Source organism: Stegodyphus dumicola, chromosome 3 (genome assembly GCF_044657685.1).
Source record: "Stegodyphus dumicola isolate Sdum_Otavi_A_Nest chromosome 3, ASM4465768v1".
Taxonomy (NCBI): domain Eukaryota; kingdom Metazoa; phylum Arthropoda; class Arachnida; order Araneae; family Eresidae; genus Stegodyphus; species Stegodyphus dumicola.
The window spans coordinates 233,185,627-233,206,478 of record NC_140770.1 but is presented as its reverse complement, the minus strand read 5'-3'; the positions used below and the strand labels follow the sequence as shown (position 1 = coordinate 233,206,478).

The following is a 20,852-nucleotide window of genomic DNA, read 5'->3' as shown; positions in this document are numbered from 1 at the left end:
ATGATTGTTTTAATGATGTTATTTTTGAACAGGAAAGCAGACTTATAGGTCTGTAACTTATTGGAAGATTTGGAGTTTGACCAGATTTTTTTTAAAAATCTAATTATTACCACAATCATTAAAGGTAATTATGGATAGCGTGATTCCACTGTTATGGAAAGCAGGAAAGCCTAAGGCACACATTTAATTATACTGGTAACAAGAATGACAAATTTCCTAGGAGCTTTCTTAATGGCTTTATTTGAGATGTCATATTTTCGAATTTTCTTTGCATTTAAATTTTTAATGATGTTATTTATTTCATATGGCATTGTATGCTGTTAAAGTTCAGTAGAGTCCTTATGCATTAAGGAGATTAAATCATTGTTTATTTCATCTTCATTCCTTGTATCATTTGACATGTTATGGTTGAAGGTTTCTTCTCGAGTTTTGGCAAAATCTTCCATGATTTCTTGCTCTAATTGAGCAATGATATTATCTTAAGTGGGCTGATATGGTTAGGATGTTTAGATTGTAAGGACTTTGCAATTTTTCATACTGTCATAAAAGTGATTCCCATCTTTCAATTTTGTACTCAGCAATTAGATCATTTATTTCTCTGACTAGGCAATTGGGTATGCTTTTGGTATTAAGAACTCTGGTGAGCTCCATTCTTTTCTTGATTATGCCGGATATTTTTTTCAAGGATATGAGCTAGTAAAGCATTATGATTTTCTTGATGGAAAACTTTTATTGAATCATTAAGTACTTCTTTAATACTACTGTTGAGATTAGTGATGGCAAGTTTCATATCATAGATAGTGCTATAGTGGGATTGCAAGTTAACCCCTCAGAGTGGTGCAGGATTTTAGATCCTTCAGGAAGATCGGTTTTAAACAGCATTTATTAAATGAGTTTATATAATTACTTATTTTAATCTGTATTTCCATAAGCTTACATTCATCAAGATGATATTTACATTATTAAAGAAAGTAAGGCAGCAAAATATCTTAAATTATACGCTAATATATGCCAAGTAGCAAAACTTCTGATGACCGGATAAAGCTGGTCATAATGGTCAGAGGGTTAATGAGTCTACATTTCCACAGCATTTAGGCCAACTGGTGATAATCTTGCCTTGCGGTGTAGATGGATATAGTGCATAAAAAGAGAAATTCACTGGAAAATGGTCAGAGCTCATTTCTTCTGCTATTTCTAAGGATGGAGTAATTTGTAACCATTTTAATAGAAATATATATAAGACTTCTATTAACGTATTTTAATTTATTCTGATGAAAGCATTTGGTACTACAATTTTTATGCTATTCTGTGCAGCAAAGTTCAGAATTCTACCATTTAGATTGAGATATCTAGAATTCCAGTCAGGATTTTCTGAGTTGAATCTCTCTGTTATTAAGATTGGCAACGGCATACAGTAAATTGTGAATATCTTGGTTTATCATAATGTGACTAGGCAGGTTATAGACCAAATTGAATAAGAATGCTTCATTTGTTTACCCATAAATTAGAGCTGCTGTAGCTTTGTAGATTTTATGTGCAGTGGAATAGAGAAGATGTACCTGGAAATCTTAAGATGATTTTAAATAACTAACACAGTACCACCTCCTCTATTATGAGTACGAAATGTGTGAATTATAGTCTTAGATCTTGAAATGATCACAACATCCTAGATGAGTCTCATAAGAAAAAGTATGCCCACATTGTGTTTTTTAATAAAGTCCTGAAATTCAATTCCCATGTAAGAAAGATGCTTTAATAAAACAATTTCCTGTCCCATTGTTGTGTGATAATGCATGATTAGACATTACAAGAGTGGTAAGTCATTTTTTTTTAAACAAATTTATGTACTTTTCATATGTAACTTTGATGGAATGAATAAGTAATTTTCCATTAATATTTCATTACTATTTTACATTTAAAATTTATAAAAATTTCTCACATTAAATCATGTTTTATGATAACCTCCATTCTGTGAATTCCACCATTTAGTAAAGTTTCATCGGATTCTGCAACTTTGTTAAATAGAAGTTTGATTGGAATTATAATTCAGCAAAGATAAATTTTATAGCAATTCATAACAAACATAAAAGCAATAATATCATATTTCAAATTAATAACAGTTGAATTACTCATAAAAGACATCAAGGATTAGTTTACCTCTAGTATTGCACACTGTTTTATCAAAATTCTCTTTTCATCATGCAATAAAAATTACACTGGTTTACAGATTCAGAAGAAATTATTCAAAAATGTATATTTAATTATTTGGTTTCAATAAAACATAGACTGTTAGACAAACTCATCAATCAAACTGAAATGAACCTTTTTTTTAGAGACAAGGATCTCTGAATCTATGGTGAGTTGAGAATTCTTCATATAGGAAGCTTTTTTTTGGGGGGGGGGAAGCTCATTCCTTGATCTTTTATCAAACAAGTATGAATCAAAATACAGAAAAATATTTAACTACAGAAATTTAAAATAACTCGCTACAAAATTTCAAACATGAAGCAAATTGGGAAATGAACAAATGTATTTTTTATTGCCATAAGCTAAATTTTTAACTGATTTTGATCATGTTTTAAATTAATATTTAAAAAGTAATATATTTTTTAAATAATTTGAAAATCAATTGTTTAAATGTTGAAACTATTCTTTCCCCTTAATTACACATAGTCTCATGAATTTTATATGCAAATGCTTTTTGCGTTTAAATGAATAAAGTAAGCCATTTTCACCTATTACTCTTCAGGATATGTTGAAATTTTTAGGGATAAACATTTTAATGGGAATTAAAAAACTCCCAAGCTATCGGGATTTCTGGTCAACAAATGAAATACTGAATGAATCTTACGTGGCAAAGCAGATGGCGGTAAAGAAATTTTCATGGATTTCAGGTAATTTGCATTTGAACGAACAACCTAATGCCAAAAAGAGAGGACAAAACTTTTGACAAACTTTATAAAGTTCAGCCTCTATTGACTCATTTGTCGTAGAGATTCAATAGTCTCTTTAGAGCAGGAAAAAATCAGGCAATTGACGAATCAATGATTCGTTTCAAAGGTAGAAGTTCACTAAAACAATACTTACCTAAAAAACCAATAAAACGAGGATATAAAGTATGGATGTGTTGCAATGAAAGTGGGTATGCTTGTAAATTTGAAATTTATACAGGTAAAACCCATGAAGTAGAAAAACATCTGAGTGAAAGAGTGGTAAAAATGCTGAGGCCTTGTATGGTAATAATCATAGAGTATACATGGACAATTATTTTACATCCTATGAACTTTTCAAGTTTTTAGGGAAAAAAAAATGTATTTTGTTGTGGAACTGTAAATATAAAAAGAAAAAAACCCTTCCCAAAACACTGATGGAAGATAAGAAATTAAAATGGGGTGACTTCGATTGGGCAGTAAGTGATGACAAAATAACTTGTCTAAAATGGAAAGACAAAAGATGTGTTACCATTTTATCTAACCTAGTTGATCCCATTATTCCATCTAATGCAAAAAGGAAAGAAAAAACTGGACAGAAAGTTCAGATACAATGTCCAAAGGCAATTATAGATTATAATAAAAATATAGGATATGTGGACTATTTTTGACCAACTTAAAAGCTTATATGAAATTGATAGAAAAAGTAAAAAATGGTGGCATCGAATCTTCTTTCATTTTATTGATGTCATCATTATAAATGCCTTCATTATATACCGAATGCTTCCAGAAAGTGAACCCATTTTGAAAATACTCAAGTCTTTCAGAATGAATATAATCAGTAATATGATACGAATGAGAAACGAAGGATCCATACCAAAGCGAAAAAGATCAAGCCTGCCTATCAACATAAAAAACTGTAAATTTTATTTGCCTCAACATAAAAAACTGTAAATTTTATTTGCCAGATGAAAAATGACTAAAGAACGCAGGACATATGCCAGTAAAATGCAAATCCCGGCGGTGTTCATCTTGTAGCACAAGGGAGAAACCTCATAGAATAAGATACATGTGCGAAACGTGCAGTGTTGGCTTGTGCATGTACCAAAAAGATAAAACATGCTTTGAGCAGTTTCATAAAAAATAACTTAGTAAGTAAAAAATTTACATTTGATGCAATTTTTAAATGAAGTTTTTTTTTTTTAATTCGCAAATTTCGTCATTCATTGGAAATGCATACGGAAAAAAGTAAATTGTTTTTTCCCTACTAACTCAGAAAGTTTCAAAGTCCTAGATGCGCGCTGGTTTCACAGCGAAACCACCACCCACAGATTAATGGGCGAGAGTAGATTTTTTTTTAATTCATATATTATTTGTCTCTAGGATCATAATATTCAATTTCTAGTGTTTTTAGTTAAAAAAAATTATAAAAATAACATAGTGCACGTCAAAGGGTTAAAAAGATGAAGAAGCCATTATCAACACCTCAGTCAGTTTGAACAAGGTCGTATAATAAAACTACGAGAAGGTGGATTTTCTTTCTGCAATATTGCAGAAAAACTTGGCGGGAATGTATCCACTATCCATGATTGTTAGCAGCAGAGGTCAAGGGAAGGTACTGGCTCAAGAACAACAGGTTCTAGGCAGCCATGTGCCACAACTGAGAGGGAAGAATGCTGTGTTTGGGGCACATCATACTGCCTCTACAGCAGAAATTCAAGCTGCAGTTGGCACTACAGTGACACAATGAATTGTTACAAATCAGTTATTTGAAGGATAGCTCCAAGCCACATGCCCTGCTGGCTGCATTCCACCGACTCCAAACTTCTGCCTTTTGTGACATCAGTGGTGTTAAGCTAGAGCTCACTGGAGGACGAAGTGGAGATCTGTTGTGTTTTCTGATGAACATTGGCTCTTCCTTGGCACCAGCGATAGTTGCATGCTGGTTAGAAGGAGGCCAGGTGAGCACCTGAAACCAACCTGTCTGCTGCCTATGCACAATAGATCTATACCTGGACTTACAGTCTGAGAAAGCAATTTCATATGACACTCTCATGGTTATCCCACACACTCTAACTGCAAATTTGTATGTCAGTCTGGTGATTCAACCTGTTCTGCTGACATTCATGAACAGCCTTCAAGAGGGTATTTTTCAACTGGATAGCATTTGCCTTCAAACTGCTGTTGTAGCCAAATATGCTCTACAGAGTGTTGACATATTGTCTTGGACTGCTAGATCACCAGATCTATTTCTCCAGTTGAGCATACATGGGACACCATTGGACAACAACTCCAGCGTCATCCACAGCCAGCATTAACTATCCCTGTATTGACCAATCAAGTGCAACAAGCATGGAATTTCACCCCACAAACTGACATCCGGTATCCCTATTACAAAATGCATGCATGTTTGCATTAAAATTCAGGCAGATTGGTTATTAAATGGCTCTTCTCACACTTGTATTAGCCTGTGAGTCTGAAAATTTAATCAATCAAATATGTTTAGGATTGCTTTTTCAGTAAGCGTAGCAATGAAAATCAGTAAAAAGTATTACATGAGAGACAAAATTTATATAAAAATATTTCCATCAAAGTTATATAATAAGTTATAAGCAAAGTTTTTTATTATCTTAGTAATCAAAACTCTATGTTATGCACCAATTACTATGTATCTTTCTCACACTACTGATCTTTCACTCATTTTGTATGCCTTAATTAAATATTGTTAGTAATGTGTTACTAATGTGTTAAATATTGTTACTAATATATATAAACTTCACACATAAAATATAAATTTCTATAAAAACTGAATTAAATATTTATAATAATTAACTTAAAATCCATTTATTAAATGTTACCTCTATTGCCATTTGAAATTGCTGATGTTCAGTTCTTAACTGTTCTGCTTCAGCCAATGATGATGGAATAATGAATGATGCACTGAGCATGGCTTCTCCATTACCTATCCAACTCATAACCTTTAAATATAATATTTATCCCATAAATAAGAACATGATAATTTCCTAAGAATAAAAATTACATATTGTAATATAAAATGCCCAACAGATCACTAAAATTCACACTATTGTGCATTCGATCAGTAAAGTATCAAAGAAATTTAATTTAACAGAAATTGCATGCAAAATAAAAATTTAGATTTCCTGTTTGTAACAAACTAATGCATACAGGACAAACAAACTAATGTATGTAATTTCACTTAATTTTAAACAAGTCAGTCAAAATTTCTTATTAGAGATCGAATAAAGAAATCCTGTATAACAATAAAAATTGGAAGAAAGATAAAACTAAACTGGTAAAAGGGGAAACGATGCAAAATTTTAAGTACAGTACAAAGTCTGAAATCTGTATATTTAATATACAGAATGATCTTTATATTTTTCAGACTCCTGATACATAAGCTGATTTTGGTACTAAATAAAATACTTGGATATTGAAGATCCAATCATTTATTAGTATAAATCTGCATGATCAATAATTTAAACTCAGTAGCCATGTCTTTCTGCTTGGCATACATCTCAAATTGAACATAATTTATTTTAACTTACTGAACATTCCTGACCCCAACTTGAAGATCATTATCTATTACTTTTGCTTTCACCAGGACATGACTATCAACATGCAGCGGCTTGAGTGACTCACACAGCTATATCTAAACATTTTTTTTTATATTAGTAATTGAATACCAAATAGTATGGCAACTTTTTATGCTGACATTATGCTTAGTAATGATTACAGACTTAAGTTAACTGCCTTGTGAAGTACTGAATGTATTGATGATGAGAACTTTAAAAGAAATTTCTTTCTATGTGCAAAAAATACATTTTGTGACTAATAATCATAGGCCAAACGATTACATTTTGTAAAGTTTTAATAATAATAACTGATTCTTTTTTCAGATATGTATTTTAAATATATGCAAGAATTTATTTATATCACGACTCAGATACTGCAAAGCAATTCTTGCAAGAACGCACGAAAACTGGGGGACATATTTTGACTTGATGTTGTCTATTGACTTATATTTTATTATAATTATATTTTGACAAAGACACACTGAAACTCTGGCTTAACTTCCTCAGAGTGCAATAGAAACATGAGAAAATTTAGCAGCTGTATCATGGGAATAGTGACTGCCTATCTCATTATACATCGCCAACAGTATATAGCAGATACTATAAGCTTTATGATGATAACCATGAATTTGAAGGTTCCTGAATTTCACAAATAAATAATTAAATTTTCCAAATTATGGAATTATTTTTTTTTAATTTTTGAAATCTACTTCTAACAATTGGAATAAAAACATCTTTTTGCATGCTCCAGTATAAATCTTCATCTGGTAAATTATGATATCCATTGTATAAAAGTAATCCAAAAAACTAACCTATATATTTTTGCCAACATACAATGTTTCACCTTTTTGTAATAGGCTTATAATTCTGTCATTTTTGCCAGATGTATGAAATAATTTATTGGCAAAAATTAGTGAAAGTTTTGAATAAGAGCAAGTCAGGAAAAATGGGGCAAATATTTTCAATAACTACAGGAAAGTTACAGTTTTGTTCCAGCAATAACTCATGTTTTCATATTTGAAAGGCAATGGCTTTCAATTTTTTGCTTTTGAAGTTGACAAAAAATGTCAGAATCATCTTTGAGTCAGATGGAATCCTCATGAGAATTGTTAGCGAAAACTTCTATTTGTCTGCATAGATCTGCAGGTGTAATGCATTCAAAAGGATCCTCATCTATCATCAATTACACATCTACATTTGTATGGAGACAACTGATATATATCAATAATAATTCCATCAGAATCATCTCATAAAGCATAAAAATAATCTAAAGCTTCTGTGACTGTTAAAATTCCCTTTGGATGTCTGGCACAGAGCAGTCTACATCACAAAATGCAGTGACAGCATAAAGTCTGCATTAAAATAAACAACAGGTTACATTTCCTATCCACTCCTTTAAAGAGCAGGGATGTACGAAAGACAAACTAGAAACAGCCACTTTTCCCATGTCAACAGCAACAGAGGTTTTAAACATCATTTTTCTACAGTTTCAACAAAATAAAGTGATTTAAAAAATCGTGTAATTTTATACTATGAAAAATTCCAATGGTCCCATTTAGGAACATATAAATTTGCTTCCTTGTATCAAGCACAGTTTTTGTCAGAATTTTTATAACTAATGTCTTTTCATTAAAGTAAACCTTGATAATATTATTATACATTCATTTTTATATTTTGATTTATTTTTCTATTTTCAGGGAATTTTTAAGCAATGCAATAACAAAAATGCTAGAAACGCTGTTTTTTATGTTCTGTACATAAGATAATTTATTTCCAAACCATAATTTTCATGCCAAAAATCAAGCATGCTTTTGATTATAAACAGTAATTTTTACAAGTTGATTAAAAATATAATTGAATTTAAAATTTTATGTGGCCATTTTACATCTCAGACTTTAGAGTAAAATTTATTAAGCAACTTCATTTAATTCAATCTAGCATTCATTCACCTTCATTGAAATTTTGAAACATCATATGTTGTTATTATACATACCTGACTAGCATCATTTTCCAACTGGCATAACTGAATGCTCTGTTCAAGTTTAACTCGCTTCATTTCAGCAACATCTTCTAAATCTAAATGACGCTCCTGTAGGAAGTCAATCAAAACTTGCACCCTTGCCTGACCGTCATACTGATGATCTGCCATTAACTGAATTCCCGAAGACTCAAAGAGCTAAAATAAATGTCAATCATGTAAAATGAGAAAATTGCAAGCACGTAATTGGTGACAATAATAATAATAATTTTATACACAGTTATCGAATATGCACAGATGTAATGTTTTAAAAGTATATTAAAAAATCCAACTTACATAAAAAAATAATTTAAAGGATATATTAAGATTTCACTGCACCCAAATATTTTTTAATGCACACACATTTTATAAACCCAATACAAGTTTTAAAAACTTTCAAAAATATTATAAACTACAAAACATTAAATAAAAAACTTTACGAATTAGCAGACAAATGTTTGATACAGATGAAATACTAAACATAAATAATCCAAGACCAAATATGTAAATGATTAAACAATCATGGACAAATAATGGCAAAGATTTGTTCAAGAAACACCAGCACTGCAGATAGTATACCAAAAACAAGGTCTGATATGAAGTACATGTTGAACTGCACTTACAGACGTTTGAATAGACTGCAGGAATATCTCCATATATATACTCAAAATAAACAAAAGATAAAGACTATATCACTGGATTAAGAAGCCATTAGATCCAATCATCTGTACCTGGGTTGAAGTTATGCGACTTTCTAATAATGTTGATACCAGAAGTAGAGATCATGGAAAATAAAATTTGTGAGACACGTGTACCAGGAAAACTACACGGCATGGTGCTTGAAAACTGTTATATACCAGTATTCAGCAGTGGTTAACTGCTTGCCCACTGGTGGGAGCCTGACTTGTCAAAAAGTACTACATTCTAGGGGATCACTTCTTCACATATCATGAACAGCAAGATGTGCCCAAATCTTTTTGTAACAGAGCCTGTCCTCATCCGTAATGAAGTAGTCAGGACAAAAAGAAGCAAGGCATTGGAATCAGTAAGCCTTTATTGTTGAATACCACATGCTCTTTCAACAACACAAGACTATTCAAGGAACCTTCTCCTATAAATAGCCAGTGAATCTTTTCTATACTTTGCACTAGCAGTACATTATGTTAAGACCAAGTCAAGAACCATTTAATCCTTACAACATTAGAACAGCATTCCAAGGAGAATTTTTTCAGCAAGCAAATGACAAGCCACATAAAGCAGGCAAAGATTTACTCTGTAATGCCCCCATTCTCCCATAGCTAACTCAATTATCTAATCTTTCATCAATTAAATATGTTTAGTATATAATGAGACATGTGTATACCCTTCCCAAAATGCTATCACGGATCTTGATACATATGAATCAGTTTAACTAGCAGATAATGAATTGTATCTGAATTACAGCCATTACAAAACATGGAATTCTTCAACTTCAGCAGTTGTTTTATCTGAATTAATGGCTGCACTACTACAGAATTGTAAAGATTTCTAGAAATATTATTATTATTGTTATTTACATTTGTGTAGACTGCACATTACTTTCATCATGCCTGGATGATTCTGGAGAAGAAAAAGGGAACAAAAAATATAATCTCAATATTGAATAATATTTTAATATAACATGCTGCATGTGCAAAGTAAAAAGGAAGTATTGTAATCGCGAAAAGTTTCAGGCAGCATATTTCAACGAAAATATCCCTTTTGACTGCTATTGAATGCAATTTAACGATGTTTTTGTGTGACATCTGTACGTAAGCACAGAATAAAAGACTCTTTTCTCCAAAACAATTATAAAACTGGTTTAAAATGAATTCTAAAGAGAATTTTTCGTGGTGTCTGTACGTACGTATGTATCTCGTATAACTCAAAAACAAGTAGCCTCAGAACGTTGAAATTTTGTATATAGGACTGTTGTAACACGTAGATGTGCACATCACATTTTGGTTGCATCACCAAACGTATATATATATACTCTCTGTTACCCGGCTCAGTGATCTCAGTTTCTTTACTCTTATATGTTTGTAAATTGTGAATTTTTTGCTTTAAAAGTGATTGAATTATGTTGTTCTTATCTTCCTGTTAAGGTTTTTATGCCTTTAGGAAATCTGCAAGCAATATTTGTAGAATTATCAACAATTTAAAAGCTGTTTAAGTGCAATTAAGACTAATTTTTAAATAACATGACAGACATGTTTGTTTACATTTGAAACAGCAGAATAGTAGATATGTTGCCAATCTAGAGAGACTAAGCTTCGCAACAACAAAGATAACTCCTTCATTTATTATCGTGAATTAAATCATGCTTAAACCTTTCTGGAATTTTTTGAGGAAATAAGTGTAAGATTTACTTCAAAATTTATTAATATAAATATTTTGAGTTTTTATGTATTTTTGAATTGTCGTGAAGTGAGAACTGAATTGATTGATTGAGAAATACTGAATCGTCTGTGAAAAACTGTTTCTTTTTTGTTTTGTTTGCTTTATTTCTTTTATACATCATTCTAGATTTATTATAGTATTATAATAGAAAATGTGGCAATGATTAGATAATTCTTCAAATGATATAAATTTTGAGCATTCTGAATTATAATATTGTTATGAAATGTCCAGGTGCAGTGAGATAGCTTCCCCGCAAAGCAGTTTTAGGCAGGGTTGCCACATTTGGCGACCAAACACTCATTTAGCGACATGCCATGGACGGATGGAGAACCTTCTGGAATGAATTCTTACCAGTTTAGCCCAGAATGTTCTCAAACACCAGCCAAAAGCTATATAAACCCTGGTGGTTTTGTGGAGAGTTAGTCAGTATCGAGTTGGTATCTCGTCTAGTGAGTCAATCGAGTTGACAGCCGGGCAGTGAGTGCCGAGCGGGCCGTTGAGTGCATCGAAAGAGTCTCGTAGTGTATCGCGGTTAGTGCATCGTCAAGAGAGCGTGTTTAGCTCTGGGAACGACTGAACCGAAGAGTCGGAAGATGTGATGTGTTCTGTGTGTCGTCAAGTGTATTGCAAGTTATAGTATGGAAAGTCTCGAGAGTGCGTGCAGTTCTGAGAATGACCAAGCAGAGTCGGGAGCTGTACTCTAGTGCTTTGTTGTGAAGCTGTCTCCACCATGATAGCCTGATAACCTGGATGCTGTGTCGCTGATCGTTTCAGCGTGTTTATAGTAGTTCATTGACGACTGTAAAACCGTGTTTTGGAGCTTTCCTGACAATGCTGGCTAATAAAGTGTGTTTCGATACTTCTTCATCAAGTGCCGTAATTATTCACTCCAAATCCTCATGAACCCCATAAAGTAATGTAAAGAAGAAGAAGAGAAAATAACGTAACAATATGAACGAAATATAATGCTGTTAAGTAAACCTACCACCAGAGTGTCACTATGGTAAATAAATATAGTGAATTTTAAAAAGTGCATTTATTCTATTGTGGTTTATGCACTATCAATGAAGTAGATTTAATTCAATCCAATAAGTTTAAATGAAATGCAAGGAAAAATGCGCATAATTTAATATTCCGTGCAAGGAAGTCATATTGTGTACACATCGGATTTTTTATTATTAAGTTTCAAGTCACATATAACAAGAATAATGCTCTAAGATAACGACCTCTAAGATACAGCAAAGCTCTAAGATAACCAAACAGATTGATCTTTTATGGATATCATCTTACAAAGGTGATTTTCAACATAAATGTTTATTTATATAATCTTAAATAATGACCAGTTTCAGATGTGGTTATATTAGTAAGATAGTTGCGATGGAAAGGCTCACAGCGCATTATTTTCAATTACAGAATATGAAAATGGATAATTGTCTAAAACGTTACAATACTTGGTAGAGTTCTTGGCCTCTCTGAATGACATCTAATGCAGTTTGTTGCATATTACTGACATTTTCATTATGAATGTGAAGAGTATGTTCAGCTTCTGACATATCCCTTGCAACATCAGAATTTTGAAGCTCCTCAGACCATAATTCAAGCTGGGAGGATACCTATAATATTCATTTTTAAATTTCAGATATGCAACTTATAAAAAAGCTAGTCTTTTAATATTTTTATGAAAAAATATCCAAAAAAAATAATCATCTTTTGAAATCAACACATATATAGGGAAAATATATCATTTACTATCTTTTATTAATTACAATTATATCACAGTTTTTAAATTTTTCATGAATTCTGTTTCTAAACTGTTTTAGCTTATTCAGGATATTATTCTAGTCTTCAAAGAATTGTATTTACTTATACATATGCTTTAACATATTCTCCACACTGTATAAATTATTTATGATTTTATGATACAAGGACATTTCGAAAAGTAAAGATACAATGGCTCATATTCCTTTAAAAAAAAAAAAAAAAAAAAATTTTGAAAACGTCAGTTACAGTTTATTAACTGGCTTATTTATTATTTTTCGACATAATCACGCCCATTATCCAAAAATTTGTTAAGTTGGTGCACAAGCTTTTGTATCCCACAGTCATAGAAGGTTGCCGCCTGTTGGAACCCAGCGCACACACAATTTCCTGTACCCTAACTTGATAGTCACAACTTCATAAAGAGTTGTCATTGACACTTCCAGTATGATCTGCTGCAATTCTTTCAATTTGAGACGTATATTTGAATGAATTGCTTCTTCTGTTCTCTGAAGAAGGGCATCAGAGATCACAGATGGCCGACCTGTTCTTTGTTCTTCATAAACATTGGTCCTACCTTCAGAGAAATGACGACACCATTTCGTTACATTTTGTTGATTCATAATGTTCCCATAAACAGAAACAATTTCTTTGTGAATATCCGCTGGTCGCTGACCTTTTGCATGAAGAAAACGTACGACGGAGCGGGATTCTGAATCAGCGCAGCCATTTTAAACATGACCTGCTCCAACCAGAATCAACGTTGAAATGCCGAACGACCGCGAGGAGAAAGCAAACAGTTCAAGGTTAACACCTGTGTTGCCAACTTGCTCACCAAAACTTTTCTTTTCCTCTGGCGTACGGTGTATCTTTACTTTTCGAAATGCCCTTGTATATATATAAGAAAGGTCTAAGGTCAAATTCAGACTATTTATTTTTTATTTATTTTTTAATAGTAGAATAAATATAGACAAAAGGAAACAGTTTTTATTTTTCAATATAATTTTTCCCTACAATAACGCACATATCACTAGCATCCAGATGTCAGCAATGTAGTCAGCAAGATTTATGCCATTATCGAACTGCTTGCTTCATTTCATTGTTATTGTTAAAGTACTGTCTCCTAGCAATTTCTTGAAAGGCCCAAACAAGTAGAAATTGTTTAGTGCAAGGTGCAAACTGTAAAGGATGTAGGGCAATAATTTCCTGTTGATTTTCTAAAGATGCATGTTTAACATGCAGTGTGTAGATTTGTATTATTGCATAGAAACGAATGTTGTCAGTTATCAAACCTGGCCATTTTTTCTTAACCATCATGAAGAACTCAACAACGGAATTTATGTTAATAATAAACAAAGGACAGGAAACCCACATTAATAATGGCAGCTTATATTGGGGTCACATTTGCATTTACATTACTTTTTTTAATTACGGTTATATCACATATTTTAAATTAATTCTAAAATCAAAATTCACATTCTAAACTATTTTAGCTTATTCAGAATTTTAATCTCGTTTTCTAATATTACATATTCTTTATAAATTATTTGTAATATGTAAATAATTCCAGCACATAATAGTTTGTGACAATAACTGCAATTTATCTTCATAGAATAACTTTTGAAAGAAAGAAAAATGCATTTGAAGAGAGAGCATTATCGCACTATGATTTTCTACTATTTTAAATTGGGGCTAAATCAAGAAGACTGCTTTCAATATCATAGCATATAGAAATTAAGCTCCATCTCAGGTCTGTCAGATGGTTTACAGAATACTGTAGAGGTCAAAACTCTCTCCTGGATGAAGAACATACAGGAAGCCTTTAGCCAGTTATAGTCCCAAAAAATGTGTCAACCATAGCAAAAATGTTTATCACTGATAATCATTGTACTTATCAAATGATACATATGGAACTCTGCAGCTATGCATAAAACTATTGATAAAACAATTTTACATGAAAAAACTTAGTCTTTTGTAGGGTCCTCCACAAATTAACATAACAAAAATCAAAGCATGTCAAAATCAGTAAAGGAACATGAAAATTACTTAATGATGATAGATACCACATTCTTCCTAATCATAACTGATGACGAAACATACACACCAACTTTTGACGTTCCAACATGTCAAGAAAATAAAATATAGGTCCTTGAAGGCAATCCCAAATCAACAGCGAAAAGACAATGAGCAATGGAAAAAAAAGTAATGTATATCATTTTCTTCAGAAGTGCAGGAAAGATTAAAGTCATTAAGTTAGAAAGACAGAAGACAGTTACAGTCAAGTGGTACACCATTAAGTGTCTTTTAAAAATTCAAGACGTGAACATTAGGGGACACACAGTGCCGGATTTCTGCGGGGGCCTCACACAGTGCCGGATTTCTGCCTAGGCCTACGAGGCCCCGGCACAGGGGTCCCAGTGGCGAAATCTTTACATAAGCTCAAAAGTCTGCTTGCATTATCAAAAAGCTTTATCGGAAATAATATTAAAATAAATATTTTTACTACATTTTTCCCAAACAGGGAGCTCATAATATAACTTACAGCCCTGCGCACAAAAAAGCTAGAATTACGCCTCTTCATTTCCCCCCCTCTTGTAAGCCATTTTGAGATGGTGGGGGACCAAAATGTCAAGTGCCTAGGGGCTCTGGGTCTCTAAGTCCAGGCCTGGGGACACATGCTTTACTATGAAAATGAATTGTCTCATTCAAAAACATATCAAAGTGATAGAACATCCACACTATTCTCCTGATCTTGCTAGGCATCACTCTTGGATATTTTTAATATAAAATGAAATTTAGATGGCTGTCATTATCATATCGAAGATGAGACTGATAAAGTTAAAGAGTCACCTACAAAAGTGCACTGGTGTTAGTGGAAACTACTTTGAACGCACACAAGGTTTGGTAAGTTTAATACCATTTAGCTGTTTTTCAAAAATTTCAGAGTTATCCTTAATATTGCTTCATTTATTAATAATTTATAATCCTTCATTTATTTATGATCTATTCAATTATGATTCAAATGTGCTCTTCACTTATTAATGATAATACACTCACTCGGAATTTTTTGGCAGGGGGTTAAATTTGATCGTTTCTACTAATTTGATGCAAATTTTGATTTAAGCTGAAATAATGCACCCACATTTCTTAATGTTTCACCAGAAACAACAGCCTGATTGAGAAAACACTCAACTTTTGTGTCAAAATATCCTTAAATGTTCAGTCTTCTTCGCTCAATGAAGGAAGAGAACTGCACCAATGTGCAGAAATCTTACGGCACCACAGATGTGCATGAAAGTTTATGTGGGAAACACAAATGATTATGTTGAAAGTTCCCACAACAAGACCCATTTTGAATGTTGGCAGCATGTAATCCACTGATATTTTCAAGGTGGCATTTTTTTTAACCAAGTGACTTGAGTTGCTCTGTGATGTTAATATGAAACACAGTAAGAGTCAAAAAATGTCATTCAACTTGAACTGCCTTATGCTTCAATTTTTTGCTTCATTTTTATCTACAATCATAACAATACAGCAATTTATTTGAAAAGTTTTATGCAAAATTTTCAAAATTAATGAAAAAAATATATTTCTAATATCAGCTTTATTCTAAAATTTGCAAAATTAATGTAACTACCTCTAAGGCATCTCTTTCAAATAACCGCAACTGAAGGCACAAATCTAATTTTAATTTTCTGTTAGCCCAAAGCTCTTCTAATTCTTCTCTACTTCTACCAAGCGATTCAAGAAGACCTTCGATTGCAGCATAAGATGTACTAGCATCTGTATCAGGAATAAGGCCAGAATTTCTGCATAAAAAATAAAACTATGATTTTAATATATATATATATAGTCAAATGCAAATCATATTAGAAAATAAAATTTTTAACCTGAAAATACATCATAAGTACTGCCTTACCAAAAAATATCAGGGTTCATAGCCATATTTTATTTAAAAAAATAAGCACCTATAAGCACTTTTCAAGCAAATTTTAAGAAAAAAAATAAGCACCTGTCTAATTACATTATACACAACTGCATAACCTTAAAAATTAGACTTGTAATTTAATATATGAGAATTGCAGTATTTATTAAGAGAGAAAAAGGATTACCTCAACCATGGAAAATAATTACTTTTCTTTTAAAAAAAATTTTAAACAACAATTCAATTTACAGAACTAGTTTACAATGAGAGAAAGAAAAAAAACTATGCAGAACTAAACTATATTACAAGATTTAATGATGAATTTTCAGTTCAAAATAGAGAAAATAAATAATAATAAGGCATATTTATTGTAATCGCTTGGAGCCTAATAATAAATACAATTTATTTTCCCACTCATATTTATATTTAAATAATTTAAATCTAAATTCTGAACATTTTCTAAATTTTCATTGTATATCAGTTTTTCCTTATCAGATATTGCAAGCAAAGTAATTTAAGTAAAAAAGAGGAACATTTCTGAAATCAGAAGAAGAAATTTGCTTCATGCAGTCATCCTTTAACAGTAAAAGCTTAACTAACCCACATACTTGGAAATTGGTGAATATTCGGACAGTCGAGCGTAACTTAAAAAAGAGGAGCGGTGGGAAGGGTAGACTGTAGCCGCTCTTTAGATTTTCCCGCTAAATAAGTGCTTTTGACATTTCGATATGTGCATCATATAAAAATAAACCAATGGAACTGAAAAATATTCTGCTTAGCAAGCACAGTAAAACTCTTTTAAGTATTCATAAACAAATCTCGGATAGAACATCAAAATTAATTATCTCTGCAAAATATCGCAAACGTTATCGCGCAATACGTGTGTCGTAATTCTTCCCTACGTGATATTATGCAATCGGAATCAACAGCTGCCGGTATTGGGAGAATAAAGAACTAAATAACTGGGGTGTTATTCATTCTAATTTTCAACAGACGGCGTTAAATTTCCGGAATAGAATCATTCTTCGCTTGGGTTGGTAGACCGCAGAACCTTTAGTCCTATTCAATCCAGATTGGAAAGTGACAAAAAAAGTCCATCACTTGTTTTGCAGCGAACTGCAATGGTTTCAATATTCGAGATTTTGCGGAGAAAGGGGAGAACCTCCCAACCTTCGTACTGTATAATGTTTTGGCCAAAAGAATGAAATTATTTTTACTATTCGATTACTTTCCCTTTATTTAAGCCATTTCGAATATTATTCCTTAGAAAGCTATCTGTGTTAAAACACAACCATTTTTGGAAGTTTACTATACTTTAGAGTTACTGCAACTATGTTATTATAAACATTCATACATATGCTCATAATATAAGCATAACAATCATAATAAACACGAATATGAACTGTCCAAGCAGAACGAGAATGCAAATTTTTAAGATCTTGATAGAAATTCAAACGTGTGTAGTATTTCGGTGGGAGGAAAAGAATGCCGAATGTAGCGGAATTTTCTACTACTTTCGCAATTCTTTGACCAATAGAACGACAGGCACCTGTCTGTACTCTTTGTGCACACCAAAGGTTATGTTAATGCAGAGAAAGGAGGATAAGCTATTTTCGGGAGTATGACTCACCATCTGACATTCCATTTTTTATTAGGAAGAAAAGTTGTTTATTTAGCTTCAGCTTTGGTACGGGGAAAAATAGGGCGTTCATTTAAAAAAAAAAAAAAAGCATTAACAGCAAAAAATAAGCACTAAAAACAAAAAAAAAAAAAAAAAAAACAAGGGCTTTAAAGAAAAAGTAAGCACCTATAAGGGCCTTTATATTTTATTTTCAAATATAAGGACTTATAAGGACTTATACGGACCGCTACGAACCCTGAATATGCTATCAACAAGTTTTAACAAAAATAAGTTACAGTTTTAAAATTCCATTCTGCATTATTTAAATAATGCTGCATTCTCCCTAAATGATTAAAATATAATTTCAAATGAGTTATGCTTTATAAAGGCAAACTGATTCATACTGCAGTTCTTCTAACAAAGCTTCACCCTCTGATATTGTATTCATTGCAGCATCAATTGTAGAGTCTCTCTGTTGATTGAACTGCTCAAGCAATTGTTCTGCACCCTCAACATTTTCTGCAACTTCATCGCTTTTTAGCTCTTGGCGAAGTTCTTCAAACCAGCTGGATAACTGGAAAATAAAGAAAACACTATTTTATTGAATATTTTCTCAATTTTTAACTTTAAAAGAAAAATACCTCACACTTTTTTAACTTGTTTAAAAATTCTTTTAAGGAAACATTAAATCAGTTATAAATGGAGCAAAGGTCAATATGCATTAAAAATTATCATTTCTGTATAACCATTAAAAACGTCAAATTTTCCTTTTGGGAGCAGTGGGAGAAAAGTGACATACAAGTTAAGGTTTTTTATTATGTTGATAGTTTTAAAATAAATTGCAATGCATGATTAGCAAAAAATCACAATACCCTAAAAATATGAAAATATTGTGAAAAATTATAAAATTTTATCAATTGTAAACAAACAAAAAATACATGATTTAGAATACTTAGAAATATTTTCTTATGGTTTCTTTAAATTGAAAATAACTAATTTATGTTCATATTTTGTGTTGCTATTATTTATTCCCCCCCTTAATGTTCAAGTAAACAAGTTTTACCTAGAAATCAAAATTAACAGAATATACCACAACAAAAAGAATACCTTATTTCATGCTGAAAATTTCACTGAAAAATTCCCCCCCCCCTGTGCTTTCAAAATTTTTAATTACTTTATACTGTTATTTTAACAACAAAAAATTACAACATATTTACATTACATATTTTGTTTTTAACATAGTTATGAAACAAAGGGAAAAAATATCTCGTACAAATGGATCAATGAAAACCCAGATATAATTTTAAATAATTTATCACTTTTTATTGTTATACTAACAGTCAGAAAATATAATTTATAATTATTATACTCTTTTCATATACAATATATTAAACTATAAAAATACTATCAAGCTTGAAAGTCTCAGATTCAAAATAAAGTTAAGTAAATAATATTCTGTTATATTATTTATAACACTGCATTAATATTGTCAGCAACTCTTATGCAAGATATTAAAATCACAATACATAAGATATTTTGACCAGTTAATTACAGTAGACTCCGGATGATCCATTGTAATACCAGGAATAACCATATCAACAAATCATGGTTAATCTGAATCAGGTTAACCAGAAGTTTTTTTTTGGGGGGGAGGGGTGAAAATAGAAAAATAATTCATATTACAATTAACAGGAAAATACTATTAATAATTTTCTGTATTTTTAAGCAATTTAATTTAAGTTCACCAGCTTTTAAAAATTAAATCAGCATTTAAAACAACAACATACTTCAAAACTGAAAGAACTATGCATCTGCTTACATTACTCTTGCATTTTAAATAGCATTCAACGAAAACATTAATGGGTATAAACTTACTTTACTTGAAATTTACCAATTTATTTGTAACAAATGTTTATATATTCTGAATTACATATGATTAAATTGAATACTGTTGTAAGTAAAAAAAAAAAAGAAAAGAAAAATCCTAAATACTTAGAAAACCTTTAAAAATCTGCTATCAGTGCTGTTATCCCATTCATTTACTTTTTCTTTTTGCATTTCTCATAGAAATTTTGCTTTATTCAGATTGTTTGTGATAGTATTTTTTTATAATTCCACAATAAACAAACTTTGACAAGATTCAATTAATCCAATTTGGTTAATCAGAAGTTGACTGTCATTGCATTTACAACAGTATACCTCTTAGCGTTATATGGAAATGTAACATTATTTATAGCATTATAACAATATCATAATATTATTCCCTTTTACACTACATAAATGGTATTACATCTACACTATTGAAATATAAAAATCAGTCAATCAAAATTTAAATATATAATATTTTACAATATGTAATATTTTACATTACTATATTTAATTTTTGATTGATTACTATATATAATTCTATTACAATATTTTACAATAATTAAAATTCATATAAATTTGCTTTGAGCTCACAAATGAAAACAAATTCATCATTATCACATGAAGCTTGCATCAACTTATAATGGCATTATTATAAATGAATGATTTATCAGCACTCTGTTACCAAGATTTTACACAATTTTTTTAAAATTAAAGCATCATA

General features: G+C 31.3%; 1 protein-coding gene across 3 annotated transcripts in view; it reads right to left on the bottom strand.

Annotated features, from left to right (window-relative positions):
• trio (trio Rho guanine nucleotide exchange factor) overlaps window positions 1-20,852 on the bottom strand; it is a 220,188-nt gene that overhangs the window by 117,848 nt on the left and 81,488 nt on the right. For all 3 annotated transcript variants that reach the window (XR_015040424.1, XM_085813909.1, XM_085813910.1), the window contains exons 16-20: window positions 18,667-18,836; window positions 16,354-16,525; window positions 12,410-12,571; window positions 8,517-8,699; window positions 5,789-5,908 (exon numbers count right to left, since the gene is read on the bottom strand). Coding sequence is in view for 2 of the 3 variants with exons in the window: in XM_085813909.1 (XP_085670035.1) it covers window positions 5,789-5,908; window positions 8,517-8,699; window positions 12,410-12,571; window positions 16,354-16,525; window positions 18,667-18,836 (807 nt within the window). In the remaining variant the exon portion in view is untranslated. The remainder of the gene's footprint in view (window positions 1-5,788; window positions 5,909-8,516; window positions 8,700-12,409; window positions 12,572-16,353; window positions 16,526-18,666; window positions 18,837-20,852) is intronic.